Source organism: Lissotriton helveticus, chromosome 10, assembly GCF_964261635.1.
Source record: "Lissotriton helveticus chromosome 10, aLisHel1.1, whole genome shotgun sequence".
Classification (NCBI taxonomy): Eukaryota; Metazoa; Chordata; class Amphibia; order Caudata; family Salamandridae; genus Lissotriton; species Lissotriton helveticus.
Window position 1 is genome coordinate 843604196 of NC_136071.1, and position 16372 is coordinate 843620567.

Below are 16372 nucleotides of genomic sequence, written 5' to 3' on the forward strand. Positions count from 1 at the left end.
AGCTAAGACAATTTAAAAGGAGCAATGTTAATTCCCATAGGAAACTTTGTTCTCCAATATACAAAAAACAGCTGAACAGAATTACACCAAATTTAGTAGACAGAACTTTACTCAAAAAAGGATGTTTTTGTGATTTAGTGTTTAAAGGGGTGCTCCGCACATGAAGTGGTTTAAAAGTAAAATATGTCCGAATGGTTTGTCCCACGTGAGTCTTATGGTTCCGATAATTTTCAAAAATGGGGCTAGAAGAGATATTCTGGAAAGATTACAATGGGATGGAGGAGAGAAAAAATTAGAGAGAGGATGAGGATATAGAAGAGGAGAATAACACTAAGAGGATTTTAAGAGGATTCATGTTAATTCCCATAGGAAACTTTGCTCTCCGATATATAAAAGATAGCTGAAAAGAATTACATCAAATTTGGTAGACATTTAGAATTTGAATCAGAAAGAATAATTTTTGTGATTCAGTGTAAATCTGCCAAGACGTTTAAAAAAAATTAGTGTTTAAAGGGGTGCTCTGCACATGAATGTGTTAAAAAGTTAGAAATATCTGGATGGTTGAGCCCACATGAGTACAACCATCCTGAACATTTTTTAAATCAGACCTTCTGATTGGTCCAGTCCTTCAGTGCCGAGCAATCTGATTGGCCGACTGGAACTGTGAAAAAAAGTTGCGACTTGCTCCAATGTGCACTGAAAATGTTTCAAAAATAGGGTATAAGTGTGCAGGGTAGAGACACTCTACCTTGTACTTGTGAGGGGACCAAGAGAAACCCTGTGCTAAGGTTGCAGTAATCCCTGTGGAAATGCCATCCAAGCTTTACCCCCATGGTAACAAAGTACAAAACAAGCTTCACAGAGGAAGTTTGCACAGTACTGCAGTACCATGGGGACAGCAGCTTACATGTTGGGTAACACAGAAGTACATTGGTCCCAGTACAAAATACAAAAAGAAAACGTTGTTTGGCAGCCTGTTGGGGCTTGAGGGCAGGCCCTATGACCAACCACACACTGCAGGGTTTGGCTGACAAAGGTGGGGTTGGGTGCAGGGCCTGGTGGAGGCCAGGGTCTGCGACCAGCCCCAAGTTGTGCACAGCTAAAGGACATGTGGCCAAACCATAGCTGCACACAGATGATTGCCATTCGTAGTGGCGGATTGGCTGCCCACAGTGGGGTAAATTCAGGGCCTGGCCAGAGACCAGGCCCTGCAGCAAACCCCCGCTGTGGACATCTGTAGGTGTGCTAGCCACCTATTGGGGGTTGAATGCACAGCCAGGGCTTTGGCTGTAGGTTGCCTAAAGGGTTTAAGTGTATGCTCCAGCTTGAATATGATTACAAAATCCCAGAAATTCACTGAAAAAACAAAGGTTAAAGTGATTTTATAGTGGTGTATGGTAATAAGATCTTAGCCAATGTTAATAAAACAGAAATTAACTGAACAAAAAAACTAAGGATAAAGTGACGTTATAGTTAGGTGTTGAAAAGAGATAAAAACTAACATTTAAAACCCCCCAAAAACATGGAAACACACCAGTTATAGTTTACTGAGCTAACTATACTTGTGTCCCTGTCATGCACTGCTTATGACCTGATATATTACATTACACGACATGTTAAATTACATCATTGATGATATCACTGGAGACATGTTAAATGACATCAGTGATAGTACCATAGTCATATACAGCATAGAGTTTATGAAGAGGTCCATAGCATGGAAATAGAGTAAGCCCTAGAGCAGTGCTTCCCAAAATTGTTAGAACCACAACCCACTTTTTAGAACAAAAACTTTCGTGACCCACCTACCTTTAATGGGCATGAGCCACAACGATTTTTAATGTAACTAAAGCAAAGTGTAGTAGTGCACTGTCATTTACAGACGACACTTTTGCCATTGAAGTGGCCACTATGAATAATACTATATCGCACACAAATGATATTGTGTAAAAATTGTCTTTCAATGAATATTTATCATTTGAGCATCACCAAGTAAGTTTTTTGGTTTGTTTTGATCCTTTTAAAATATTTGTTTCCATTTCTCTTTAAAATTACAAATAAATATGCTTCATGTTTGCTTCCCTAACTGCTAAATGTGTACAGTTAATTTACAGGTATTTACATTTTGTTGTGTGTTACAAAAAATTACCTCATATAGTCTTTTTTTCATAATCTCTGTACCCCAGCAAGGATATCACATACATAGCTGCCAAGTTTTCAGATTGCTTAAAGTTACATTTTCATGGTTTCAGTGGACTTAGTAGTAATATTCTACAACCAAATAGGTGACAGTTTGAGTGGCACTTATCTGTTATTGTCCGTAATATAATTAACGCCTTGCACAGGCAAAGTGCTTTTTCAGTCGTAGGCTAGGGCATCATAGCAGTATAAATATTGAAGTCACTATTCCCTACTTCTTTAACCAGGATTCTTTACTGTTTCTCCCTTGTTATACAGACATCTGCAGAGAGACGTCATTAACCAACTGAGGTTTCACAATCCAAAAGAGTGCAATTTCCACTCACAACTTGAACTCGCATCGTTCATTAAAGTGAGTGCATGTTTTTATATGTAAAATCCTAAGAAAAATACAGAATTATTTCATCCTTTTAATCACGTCTTTGCCAAGCCGGTCCTCATGCTCTAAACCACAAACATGCTGCTGAAGCAGTTTAATACATAGTTACCAGCCCGGAAACATTCATGTCTCCAAGCTGGCCTGGGTCCGTGATAAGGTGATAATCTACTACTTTTAAGGATGGAACTGCCCCTTGGTTTAACAGGGACTGAAGTGAGTGAGCAGTCAGGGACACACAACACTTGTATAAGCAAAGAATGACATTGCGAGGGAAACCATACATTTGAAAATCTGTTGAAAAGTAGCCAGTCTACCTCTACGAACATGCAAACATTTCAGAAGAGGAAAGCAGGAGATTTAAAAAAAATTATCAGGTGAATATATTTCCTTCATTGACTTCTACTGAAGCAGAGGCAATTTTAGGCGGGAGACAGTTAAAATAAACCAGTTTTTTAACTTTAAAATTTGGAGTCTCCTGCCTGAATCAGGTTTATTGGTATGCATGCTTTGTGCTCTGTGCCCCACCACCTTCCATCTTCAGCAGGGCTGGACTGGCACCGGGCAATCCCCCGGTGTGCCGCAAGGGTGGGGGCCGATTTTGGGCCACTGGGGACCGTTTTTGTTACAGGGCCGTTTTTTGCGGCATAGCTGCAAAATCGGCCCTGTAACAAAATCGGGCGAAAACCGGCCCCGGCAAAGAGCTCAGTCGCACCCCCAACCTCCCCCGGAGGGCCGGCCGAGCACTTTGCCAGGGCCGGTTTTGGTTCCCAGTCCGGCCCTGATCTTCAGCTCAGTTTGATGGAACAGGCAAGTCAGGAAACTCCATAATGTATCACAAGGGACCTGCTGCTCACTCCCCACTCTCATTGCTAAGGATCATCAGACTCCTTCAGTGAGCATCAGCCTTCAGGTCATGTAAGGTGCTCTTAAGAGTGCTACATCTTGCAGAGCTGAATGAGGTGACTGCTGCTGGTTGCACAATTGCACCACTTTTAACTTTGCAGCCACTAGTGCACAGACACAATCCTGCAACCTTGAAGAACAATCTCACCATGTGAGGAGGAGGTGGGGCCTTGAAGAGGGTGCGGGCCTCGTGCCGAGAAGAACCTAAGAGGCACTTTTTGAATCTCACCACGCCCCCAGTCCAAATCACCCCCCCCCCCCCACCCCCCCCCCCCCCCCCCCCCGCAAAAAAAACCTTGCAGAGTCTGGTGCTGATGTCATTTTTTAAATGGGAAAAAATAAGTGCAGGTACTCATTAATATAAGCTAGTGGGGTGTCAAGTGGGCGGAGCTAGGGGTAGGACAAAGGGTACGATATGATGGTACATATTGGCTCTGTACCAGTTGCAGCACATATCAAAACACATGAAATGCGTTTATGTAACCGTGAGTACTGGTGCCACTGACACTGACCTTTTCCCTACGACCAGGCTCTTCATGTCTCTTGCCGGTTCCGTGCCTTTAACTTTAATAATTGGATAGTGGACCTGATTTTTCCCTCTTTCCCTCTATAGTGTTTAGAGACATTCAGAGTCATAAAAAGAGGAAGATATAGCAAGAAACTGAACAGTTAAATAACTCTCAGCGTTCCCGCGTCGATTCTTCAAGTCGTGTTTTAAGGATGTAAATCAGTTTCGGTACTAAAGGACATGAGTTGTTTGACCTCCAAGACTTAATCTGCATGTTCAATTTCGACACGAAACATACGGCATTCCTTTTCTATTGATTAATCACGTAATTTATGCACTGGGCTTAATTAATTGATATATAATTAAACACTGACATCTGGTGGCAATGATGGTGAACTGCCACTTCTGACCTATTAGAGCAGCAACCTTTTATGCGGTCGATCTACACACTGATCCAGTAGAGGATGACTTCCTTATGGACACATTATTACCATCACATAAAACCACAATCATTTTACCAATGCTTAAAGGGGTGGTAAAGCACGCACCTGTCGGAGGGAGATTACAACAGTTCCTACCTGTCTGGAACTCCACCACAACAGACAAGTGGGTGAGACAAATAGTTCAGTCAGGTTATTGCATGGAGCTCACTTCCACTCCTCTAACCATACCACCCAGACAGCGTCCCATGTCACAAGAGCATCTCACACTCCTAAAACAAGAAGTTGTCACTCTACTGCAGGGAAATTGCAATAGAACCAGTTCCAGTACACCATCAAAACACAGGAGTTTACTCCCTAATACTCAAAATCACTAGTGACACCGCCGTTTCAAACAAGGAATTAATTCTATGAGTCGCCAAGCTTTCAAGTGGGATGAAAAACAGAAGGGGAGGAGGGTCGTGCCTATGTAATTATGGGCTTAAACATGTAAACTGCCTTGCTGCAATTCTCCTTCTCATCTGTAAGCACTGCATTTCTTTTAATTTAGCCTTGACAATATTTGACAACTGTGTACATCCTTCACGCACATTTGTGCAAAATCACTATTGCAACTGGAATGCAAGACCATTGCTGTCTGTACTCTGCAGAGAGGTCAAGGATTAGATGATAATATATTCCGAACACATTTTTGACCCATTGACAGGCAGTGTGAGAAGCTCACACTGCATTCACCATCAATTCCAGAGCTCTCAATTATGGCCAGCTATAAACATCTAAGGGTGACTCGGTTCAAAGTATGTACTATATAAGAGTAATATGCTACACGAAAAAAAATACAGAAACACAACATTCAGAAAATAGCTAACACTCTTAGGGAATACAAGATTAATTAGAACAATTGACATATAAACAGGAACTAAATCGCTGACATGGATTACCTTAATGTTTTTTAAATTCATTGTTCAGAAATCAATGTTTTTACCATGAAAGTTAAGAACAACAATATAAGGCCTGATGGGGATCTATTTCAATGTCTGCTTTTTAAGTACTCCTGGGTCTGAGACCCAGAGGGACACAGCCCACTTAAAACCCTGTAATTCACACATGCAAATCGACAGAAATAGAATAAACAAATGTTGGCAAATAAAATACAGCAGGCTTTTGGATATGCTATTACTGTTTTGTTTTGTCACGGGATTTGTGAAGTTTTATTGGGGGAGCGCCCAACCGCCACTATTCTAAACATAAAAAAGGGTCTGAACGCAAAAAAAGCTTTTGGTTTAAAGAATCACACATTGCATAGTAGTCATGGACACTGAACAGAACAACTTTGTGTGTGGATGAACCCCATGTAAAAGAGCAGAATGCCCTCACTCACGGTTAATTTAGCCAGTTGATGAAGTGGGCAGACCCGTCGCTTGTATGCTGTAGTGAGCAGATGAAAAAGGTGAATGACAACAGACAAAACAACAAACTAATGGATAAAGAGAGCTGCCTGAACGCCTCTTTAAGTAATTAGATATGCCAATTTAGAAAAATGAAAACGTTTTATCTAACCCCAGACCTAATTACAAGTGCACAGTAGTCAGCATTATTTGTTCTGATACCTCTCATAAGAGCAGGTAAAATGCAATAGCTCTTTTTGGAACTAGGGCAGAGTTTTTTTAATATGTCAAACACACCCTAATATTATTGCAGACTCTGCTTAGCTTTGGAGAAGTATATGCAGTCATGGATGATTGCTGCCAAATAACAGGAGCAGTTACTGGTTACCTACCTGCCATAGTATTGCAAACTTGATTTCATACAATAAAGATAAAGCCTAGGAAATTACTGAATCTTAGCAGGTTCCAATTTTACATTATTGTGTATACACAACTTCTTTACTGTTCTGATGTACAGTGTGTACAGTATAACAAAAAGTAACTCGTGAAGACTGAATCAGAATGTCATGTAGTACTTCCCGCATTACGACCAAGTGGATTCCACGACTTTAACTTGATGATCATCTTGGCCGCTGATATCTTGAATATTAATTCATTGTCACTCATTCAAGGTGCAGCGAGACAACTTTTCAAATTTACCCTTCTCATATTTTATTTAATGCTTGGTTGGATCCATCCGGCAGTGTATCACCCAAAATTGTGTCAGAACCTATTAATGGCTGTGATGTCTCATTATACACATATAACCCCACTGGAGTTGCTAAATACATGGTCCCACCATGGAAAGTTGCCAGTGTAGTTTGTACTGATTCATGATGGACTCATGCGATACACCATTGTCAGGTGTTGTGGTCAGACACATTAAAAAGATGTTTCTTGGTGTGACTCGAGAGATATCACGAAGTAAGTATGATTTAGCATAGGGATGTCTATTTAAAAATGATCTGAAACATAGACAAATGAGTACTGTTTTATTATAAATTAGGTCAGGTGCGCGCCTTTATTTTTTTGTTTTTATTTTAATTTTTCTTATGTTGGTGGATGTAATGTGTGACGTTCATGTAACTTTGAGTCCCTTCAGCAGTAGTTGAAGTGTAGTGTCATCAGTTGATGGTTGAATGCTGCAGGTCCGAATGACATAGACATATGTATCTAACGGTGTACGTGCTTTCATTTTACCTAATGTATGGGTCTGTCTGCATGAGGGTGAGCATGTGCTGATGAGTATATGGGTTTCTGTAAACCACTGCACCTCAATGTCACATGTACTACTCCTGGGTACTCTGCTGATCGAGGTGTTGGTGCCTAAGGCAAAATACATTGGGTAGATTTACAATAACTGGCGCATCCCCAGGGATGCGCCAGTTATTGTGCGCCGCAGTTCCGCCACCCATGGTGCGCCGCATTTACAATGCGGCGCACCATGGGGCAAAAACGGCACAGATGCGTGACGCATCTGTGCGGTAAAGGCGGCGCATTGCTGGAGTTGCGTCGCAAGCGCGACGCAGCTCCAGCAATGCTCAGGGGGGCCCTATCTGTCCAATGCTGTGTCAAGCCTTACGCCTGCTTCAAGCAGGTGCAGGGTTTTGACGCAGCATTGGCCTAAAAGTGCCTGCGTGAAATCTTGTAGATTTCATGCAGGCACTTTTGCGAGGCGCACCTGCCCCGGAACGCCCACCCTACGCTGGAACGCCCACAGGTGGCGCAGGGCTTTACAACGTAACGCATCTGCCTAGATGCGTCACGTTGTAAATGGGTTGCAGGGATGCACCACGTTTACGCCGCTGTTGCGTGACGCAACGGCGGCGTAAACGTGGCGGAAGTCCGACATAAATCTGCCCCATTGTCCTTCTGTTGAATGCACCAGTTGAGCCAGAGTTTACACTCTATGCAGTCCTTTCAATCTGGATCATTCTTGTTGACTCAGGCCCTCTGCTGTAGGGGGGTGGGCATGACTTCTGAAGGGCTTCCACCATGGCTAGGGCCCCCTTCCCTCCTTCCGCAACTATTTATGATAGCGGCAACTAAAAATCCTATTTCATTGCATGATACAGTCCACCATCATCACGAGATGACCCCTGCGTTCATCTTGCATTGATTGCACACTTCCAAATTCGCTCTTGTTTTCAGCATATGCACGTTTGAGACGGAGATCTTGAGTTTCAGCTAAATTCTCAATTTGTGAGCAGGAACAACTCTGACTTTAGATTTAGATTTCCTTTCCTACCTCAGAATCTGACGTGTTAGTGCTAAGCATATGTATTATACGATATATGGTATGCATTCTGGATGTCAGTGATTAGGTGGCATTGGGTATATACTAAAAGCAGTTGCGAGATTTTAACAGCGTTGACCTTCCTGCATTATGGAGAAACGTCTCAGTTCCAATTTGCTATCAGACAAATTATACCTATACAAACAATGGTATGCACGCCCTGTGAATAAATCATTTAAGGCATGCACTATTAATTATACTCCAAATAATGGCATTCTTTTCAAGAGCGCCTTTTAGAATAATTTTTGCATCAAAAGCAGACATTCGGAAGGTATGTGATGGTACACTGTACAGTAACACCACTTCATAATCACACACACACACAGGTACACACAAACACACGCACATACTTACAAGCACACATGCATACACTGTCAATAGTACATTCAGCAAATTGTGAACTTTAACTAAGATACATTACCCTGGGGATGGATCCCCACCATAACCATAATGCTTATGCCCTTTAGCCACAGACGGCGGGGGCTCTCTCTTTGGTCTGTGGTCGTCTGGAAGGGAAACTGGTCCAATTCCTCCATATTCCCTTTCTCTTCCCCAGGGGAGTCTGGGATTTGCAGGGGTATTCTGCAAATACTCGTCATATCTGAAAAACAAATAGGTGTGACAAAGAAGCACTGGTTAGGACAGAAAACCATGGGTTTCACAAGAGTAAAAATTTGGGCCAGGCAGTGAGATTCATGCCTGACCTTCTGCATAACCATCAACCATGTAAGTGAATACCATATAGAGTCATTAAATCTAAATGTATCTTATGTGTATGCCATTAAAATATATAATGGTCCCTCGTGTAGATTACCTCAACTTTCTTGTATTGAATGGATCCAGTTGAAGGTGATCACATCTCGGTGTGGAAGTGATTATAAATGTCTCAGAATTGTTATGATAGTCAATGAAAGAAAAGCCAAGCAAAATAATCCCTTGTACGAGAAAATTAAATGGTGCAAAGGTAGGTTTTAGAATTGAAATCGGTCCGGCAGAGAATCTTCTCTTCCCTGCAGAACAGGTTCAGCATGGCAGCAGTCGTGACAGCTTCAATCGCTCACACAATATGTATAATTAAAGCATTAGTGGCATGTAGGATACAAATAGAGCACTGGAGAAGGTGCTTAATCCACTGATATGAGTGTATAGATGGTTAAGTGAGTGAATATATGGGTGCTGCCCCGACTATCACTAAGGTTACATTCAGCGTCAGTCGGATGTACGTCAGTACAACGCGATCATTTTGATCGCTGTACTTTCCAACGCGGTTTTCACAACACAAGTCACTCTTCACAATGCTGTCAGTGACATGATGTGAAGATTTTCCACCAGCAATGCCCCATATTTTGCAGTCAAGACAGTGTGACTAATGGGAAAGACCGAATATCAAATATTATGGACAAACATGTGGCTCCTGCTGAGGATTTACATCTCTTTGAAAATTACTTTGATGTGGTCTTGATGCTGGCTCAAGCTAGAGATGGGCCTAAGCCTTCTACTTCTACCTTGGGGTTGCTTACATTGTAGTGTCTGCATTTGCTGAGAGTGTTGTGATACCTCTCAATAATATGTTGCCATCCCCGTACCTGATGTCAAGGCATAAAACCCAGCACTTGCCATACTATAAAGAATTGATGTTCTACTGGACCCAGTGTCATTACCTATAGTAATGTTTATCATGCATCAGTTTCATGCACCCATATTTTCTCAAGTACATTCATTTTATAAACCAAACGGTGATATGGTCTGTGGTGTGGTATACCCATGTACAGAAACTATTCTCCCCTCTGTGTGGAAGAACTGACTGGTGAATCTTGTCGGTTGTAAAAGACCGCAGCAATATTTCTTCCTCCTGCAGCTCACTGTTCTCTCGCTTTCTCCTTCCGCCATCTGTCTCATGGCTTTCCCTTCACCTGCAGCTGTCTATCTAACGTACGTCTCTCTCGCTTTCCTCCTGCAACACTTTTGAATTTCGCTAGTACTGTCCTTTACAGAGACAATATATGTTATAATCTCTCATAAGGACATCAGAAGATCTCAGAAAAATGTTATCTTCCTTGCAATGAATGAATAATGAGATATACATCTTCCCCACAGAGGCATCAAAAGAGGCCATTACTCGTTATACACATGTTAATTTACTAGCCACATACAGACCTAATATCTGAGTTATGCCCCCCATGCTTAATTTGTTGAAATATAAGTGCCAGTGCCCCCATCAGGAGGCCACTGCTGCTTGCACCACCCAGTGCCCCTGCCAGTGCTGCCAATGACAGTACCAACACAACTACTAACCCTCACACTCCTACAAGTGCGACAATTCTGACCATTCCAAGCCCCCAAACCTATAAGAATGGCTTGCCTGGCAGTATTTGTCATTTTTCACATGCACTGAAGTAATAAACAGCATTTGGTGTGCTTATCTCTAACTTAGATAAACAGCGCCACCATGTGGTAGACTGTCGTAAGTGCCAGTGTTGATAATTAAGTGCCGGTGCTGAGCACCGGAAACCAGCAGCTCAAATTAAGCCTTAAGACAGACAGTGGCGGCCCTCACAGGACAGCACCTACATCATGTGCAGCACTGCAGCACCAGTTCAAGCAAGACACTAGTCTTCAGATGGAAATTACCAGTAGCCAAGCATTTTCAAGCTGCACAACCATACTATTAAACAACAACCCACCATGGACCATCCATTCACTTCAGGGAGGGACAAAAAATGTGACTCTTCAAGAAGTACTTCAACTTATGGTCAGTGTTTTTGCCGAAACAGAAGAGATCCTCCTCCTCCCAGGAACATGAGCTGTCGAAACCCTTCCCTGCTATGATGCATCTGGCACAATTGCTCACCAGCTATGTACTCTACATTGTATGCAGGCTTGCCTCTCCAGATGGAGTGAGCTCCCATAATAAATATTTAAATCCACTGTCAGACATTAACAATGGTACCATTGGTACCTAAAATGCCAATATGATCACATGTCATACCAAAGAATAACATGAAAAGATCCCAATAGCATTAATTCAGACTTCCTCAACCCACCCTCTCTTTTAGGAGTCACATAGGGAGTCCAGTTGGGAAATACATGACTTTGAAAAGATCAAAAAATATTTCTGACCTTCTCAAAAATACTTGCAGTATGTTACCGAATTACAATTGATTGAACATCATCTTTAAATCCTGTCCTAAATAATGTTTAATAAAATATTGCCCCATAGGAGTTGATAATAAAACATCTTGACCCAATGGCACAGTATTTTTGCTATTAAGGCCACAATATGTATGTCAGATGATATGTCTGTTTACAATGTTCTTACATTCAACCATACATGCGGGTGACAGGAATGTGAATATGATACCAATGCCAAAGTAGGGTTTATATGGAAACACAGAGGGTGCATAGGGAACAGTGTTGCCCAGATACAAAGTAGCCTGGTGCTATTACCTGGCTAGGGGTTATAAGCTGCAAGAAATTTGAGGAAATTTAGATTCAAATTGTAAGTAACGTCCAGTACATCGTCACCAATTAACCAGTTGGAAGTAAAACTAATGAGAATGATGCAGTACAAGGCTAATTATGCTAACAAGAAAAGTGGTCAATTTGGACATTTGCTCTGTGACTGAAATCCAGACTGCAATGATTACAGACAACATAGTGGGCAATCCTAGTCCAAGGCATTCAGGTCCATGTTAATGTCATGATCTGGGAGCGTCATAGTTGCTCGTCGACTCTAAATAAATGTATTCTTATCCACTTGAAGAATGTCTCTGGATTTTATAACAACCAAGTAATGAGAGGTTTACTCAGCAGAATTTATGGTGATCTTAGAAAACTAAGAGTTGTCGCTTGAGGATGATATAGACATGCAAAATAATGTGGGGCATATTATCAAGGACAGGCGATACATTATCGCCGCTTTTATCGGCAGGAAACTGCCGATAAAGCGGCGATAATGGCCTTGATAATATGCTCTATGAATTCCAATCGAAGCTCTATGAATTCCAATCGAAGCCCATGTTAGATGTGAACACATCTAACATGGGCTTCGATTGGAATTCATAGAGCATATTATCAAGGCCATTATCGCCGCTTTATCTGCAGTTTCTTGCCGATAAAAGCGGCGATAATGTATCGCCTGTCCTTGATAATATGCCCCTGTGTTTTAAATGAAACGGTGATAGAATATCAAAATCAGCTTGCTCCCTTGGAGCCACATGGGTGGTTCAGTAACTCACTGACTCATTGTGCATTATCATCAGAAGGATAGCACAGGTCTCAGTTGGCTTAAATGAAGGCTTTACCAATTTTAATAAATAAAATTAAATAGATCAATAGAAGGGGGAACACTCCAAGGCTGAAAAGGTTGTAGAACGCTTTCAAAATACCCCTTTGAAAAATATATTTTCTGTGACTGGAATGGGAAATATTATTTTCTTATAAATCTAATTCCTCTCACGCATAGCACTGCATCTAAATGCATTCTCTGAGCAGGAAATTAAAAGGTAATGGATATAAAATGACTATATAACACAAAACAATAACTATTGCCATTCCTTGAAGAGTTTGGCTAGGTTCTTTTACTCTCTACTCCCAAGCCCAGTGCACAGTTATTTCACCTTCAACACATACAGCCCTCCGCTGGAAGCAGATATAATTGTCTTTCTTGCAAATTTGCCTTTACAAACTCTCACTCCCTTCCCATGTTCGGCAATGCCATCTCTTTTATCTAATTCTTCTCTGCTTTTGTATCCAAGTTCCCCCAATGAACATTTTCTCTCCGTAAGCCCATGTTGTCACCTACATGGCTATATGTCAGGACTCACTGACAGGTTAGGAGGTCTGCATACATCACAACAGCCCACAGATAGAGGTTAGCGGTCTCCAGTAAGAGTAAGACACACGGGGAATTGGAGGCTATGGCAACATGACATAGTTGGTGATTGGGTACTCAAGGTATGCTTTGTTCCAATTTAAAAGATGAGCCTTACTCAGAGAGTGCCTGACTGTACCGCTTTAGTACCCAAACCTAGATGGCACCCATCATTACACACTAACACTTTCTCTCTGTTGTCATTCTACACAGTGACACAACTATATGTTGAAAGATGCACTCATTGGCTGGCAATCTTGCGCTTACTGGGTTCTCTCACTCTCACATTAGTTCACACCCAGCCCTCGTCCTTGTTGCATCTTTTTTGTTTTCTGGAGTGCCCTTTTAATTTGTATATGTGCTTTTTTGGATCTCTTGCCTTTAGTCCCTCTGCAGGTTTTTGGACAGTGGTATTGGATCCATCTCTGTGCCTCCTGCTAGACAAGTAATCCCCAGGCTCTGGTGGAGGCAATTGTGTTATCAATATTCTGAATGCTATATCTCTACTATTGTATATACAATGATTAAAACCAATTCACACATTTTACAAAATTGGTTTGTTCAGCTGTGGATGTATCACCATTTTTCCTACTTATTCATGTTGCTTTTTACTAGTGTTCTTGATGCTTTGGGTTCAGAGACGCTAGGGGTTTGTGGCTAGAAGTCCTTACTAATACTTAGGCTGTCCTGTTTTCAGTTTCTATTTTTGGTAAATTCTGGTGGGGTTTTTTCAGTGTTTTCAATATCTTAAAAAACAGTTGTTATCAGTGGTTACACATTTTCAAGCCACTAAAAACAACAGAAAAAGTGTTTTTCCGGTGTTTATGGAACGTTTTGCTTTTATCATTGCTTGCTTTCTGCACTAAAAGAACATGGTATATAGACAGTGTACGTATAGTATATATATATGAGGTCCAAAGAGATTTTTGCAAATTAATCTTATTGTAGTACACCATAAAATACGTCTTCAGTGAATCTTTGGTCATGTGCGCTCACACTTTCCATCCCATGTAAACTTCTGTGAAAAGGTCCTCTCAGCATTCGTAGCCCCTTGGGCTGAGAACCGTCAGCTAAGGGGCACAGTTGGGATGACTCTTTCTTTGATGCCACATAAAGCACGAAATGATAAATATTTGCATTTTAGTTCCTGGGCATAAGAAAACAGTGCACCAGAATGGACTAAAAAGTCAATAGCATCCCTCATTAACTCTGAAGATTGTAAAGATGCTTTCAGCATACCATCTAACAAGTGGCACACTCCTACAGGGAATCACTTCAGCTCGGGTATCAATTTTGACAGGTCATCACACACTTTTCTTTATATACGTAGCTGAATCACTACAAATACAAACAATATCACTCCAATCTTTGTTGAACTTGGAAAGAACCTTTTTTGCAGAGCATAAGTGACACTGCGTTCCATGTTTTCCAAAAGTCTGGTGTCACGTTTTCACCACTATCCCAGATGCTTGGTGATATATATATATACTTGTCACTATACCTTGCATTTAATGTTTAAAGCCTGAGGTGTTGGCAATTCACCTACTATCAATACTGACCCACTAGAAACTATGGTCTGATGTATTAAGGGTTTTTACCCATTCTCTGTGGGTAAATGTGATGACACATATTAGGAAAGATTTTTATGAAACCAGCCATTTAACCTATCAGTGAAAGAATCAAATGCAGCCAAAATATCAAATGTGAGTTTGATATGTCCTGATTCTCTACAGTTTATAAAATAATTAAACTAAACCTAAAACATGAAACTAAACCCTGCATCTTTAGACCAAAGGCCATAAAACTGAAAAAAGTAAAAGGAAGAAGAAACAATATTTTAGTGGCATCCCTAAAGAACAAAACTCAAGCAGAATAATGTTAGCCAGTCTTTCTCACTGCTAGCTTGTATAACAAAGTTACATTTTATTGACCCCTTCAATAAGAAGAAAATGACTCTTTCACTTTCTTTTTCCTTTCTTTGAATGGCATTTAGTTTGTGGTTATGCAGGTGTTTTTTCAGTGTTTATATGTTTTCACCGGTGAGGGCTATTTTTCTTTCAGTGGGGTTTTATCAGTTATTATAGGTTTAAACCTAAAACCCCACAGCCTACTAATACTGTTGGTTGTTAGATTTGGAAGTCTCTAGTTGGCACAGGTAGGTACGTGTGACAAATAGGGACCCTCTCTTCTAGTCAGGATAAGGGGATTACACTCCTAAAATAACTCCTGCTCACCCTCTTGGTAGCTAGGCATGAGCAGAAGGGCTTTACTTCTGAGGCGTTGTAAGTTAAGTAGTTGTAACAACATACAGTAACCCAGTGACAACACTACAAATGGACACCACACAGGATTTATATCAAAATAAGTAAACTTTATATAGAGTTACCACAAGACCAAAAACTACAAAAATACACAATACGATTACTTTATGATGGTAGATTTAAGCTTAGTTCAGTTCAGTTCTTAGATGCGACACTCTGCGTCATTGTACCTTAGGTTGCGTTGCGCTTCCACGAGAAGCAATGTCGCAGTGATGGGAAATGCAGCAAAGTTCAGATACAAAGAAATAAAGACGTGAAGATCTTCCAGATGCTGTGCGCTTCTCGGGGATGCGAGAAGTTCTCGATCCGATGCGTGGACTGCAGCGGCGACACCCTTACGATGCAACGGCAGCAGCTCCAGCGGCGACGCTCTTCTCCCACGATGCGTGAAGCTTCCGCTCGATGCGACAAATACAGCGGCGACAACCAAGATGCGATGGCAGCAGCTCCGACGGCGGCGCTCTTCTCGGGGATGCGAGGTGCTCTTGGTCGATGTGGTGCAATGTGACAGTTCCAGTGGCGACACGCTCCTTCAGGGTTGCGACAGCAGGCACAGCGACGGTGACACGCTCCGACCTCATTGCGAGATTCTTCTCCTGATGCAGTGCAGTGCAACAACTACAGCAGCGACACCCTCCTGCGGAGTTGCAACGGCAGCAGCAGCGATGGCAAACGCTTCCTCTTTGTTGCAGCACGCTTCTTTCCGATGCGGTGCAGTGCGACAGTTCTAGCGGCGACACCCTCCTTCGGAGTTGTGACGGCAGGCCCAGCGACGGCAACATGCTTCTTCTCGTTGAGTCGCGCTTCCAGCTCCTTCGACACGCAGTCCCTCAGAAGGCCCAAAACAGCAGCAGGCACTTCCAAAGAACGCTGGGGAGCTGGGGGGAGAAGTCTGTTGTCACTGAGACTTCAGCAGGAGGCAAGCTCTTTTCCAAAGCTCTTGGATATCATTCACAAGTTGAAAGAAAAGTACACAAAGTTCCTTTCTCCTTACTTTGGCAGTAAGACAACCACTGCAGGCCAATC

General features: G+C 41.9%; 1 protein-coding gene across 1 annotated transcript in view; it reads right to left on the reverse strand.

Moving 5' to 3' along the window:
* Positions 1 to 16372, reverse strand: part of SPMIP4 (sperm microtubule inner protein 4) — a 182016-nt gene that overhangs the window by 103467 nt on the left and 62177 nt on the right. Inside the window, exon 2 of the mRNA XM_078664378.1 lies at positions 8574 to 8753. Coding sequence (XP_078520504.1) covers positions 8574 to 8753 — 180 coding nt within the window. The remainder of the gene's footprint in view (positions 1 to 8573; positions 8754 to 16372) is intronic.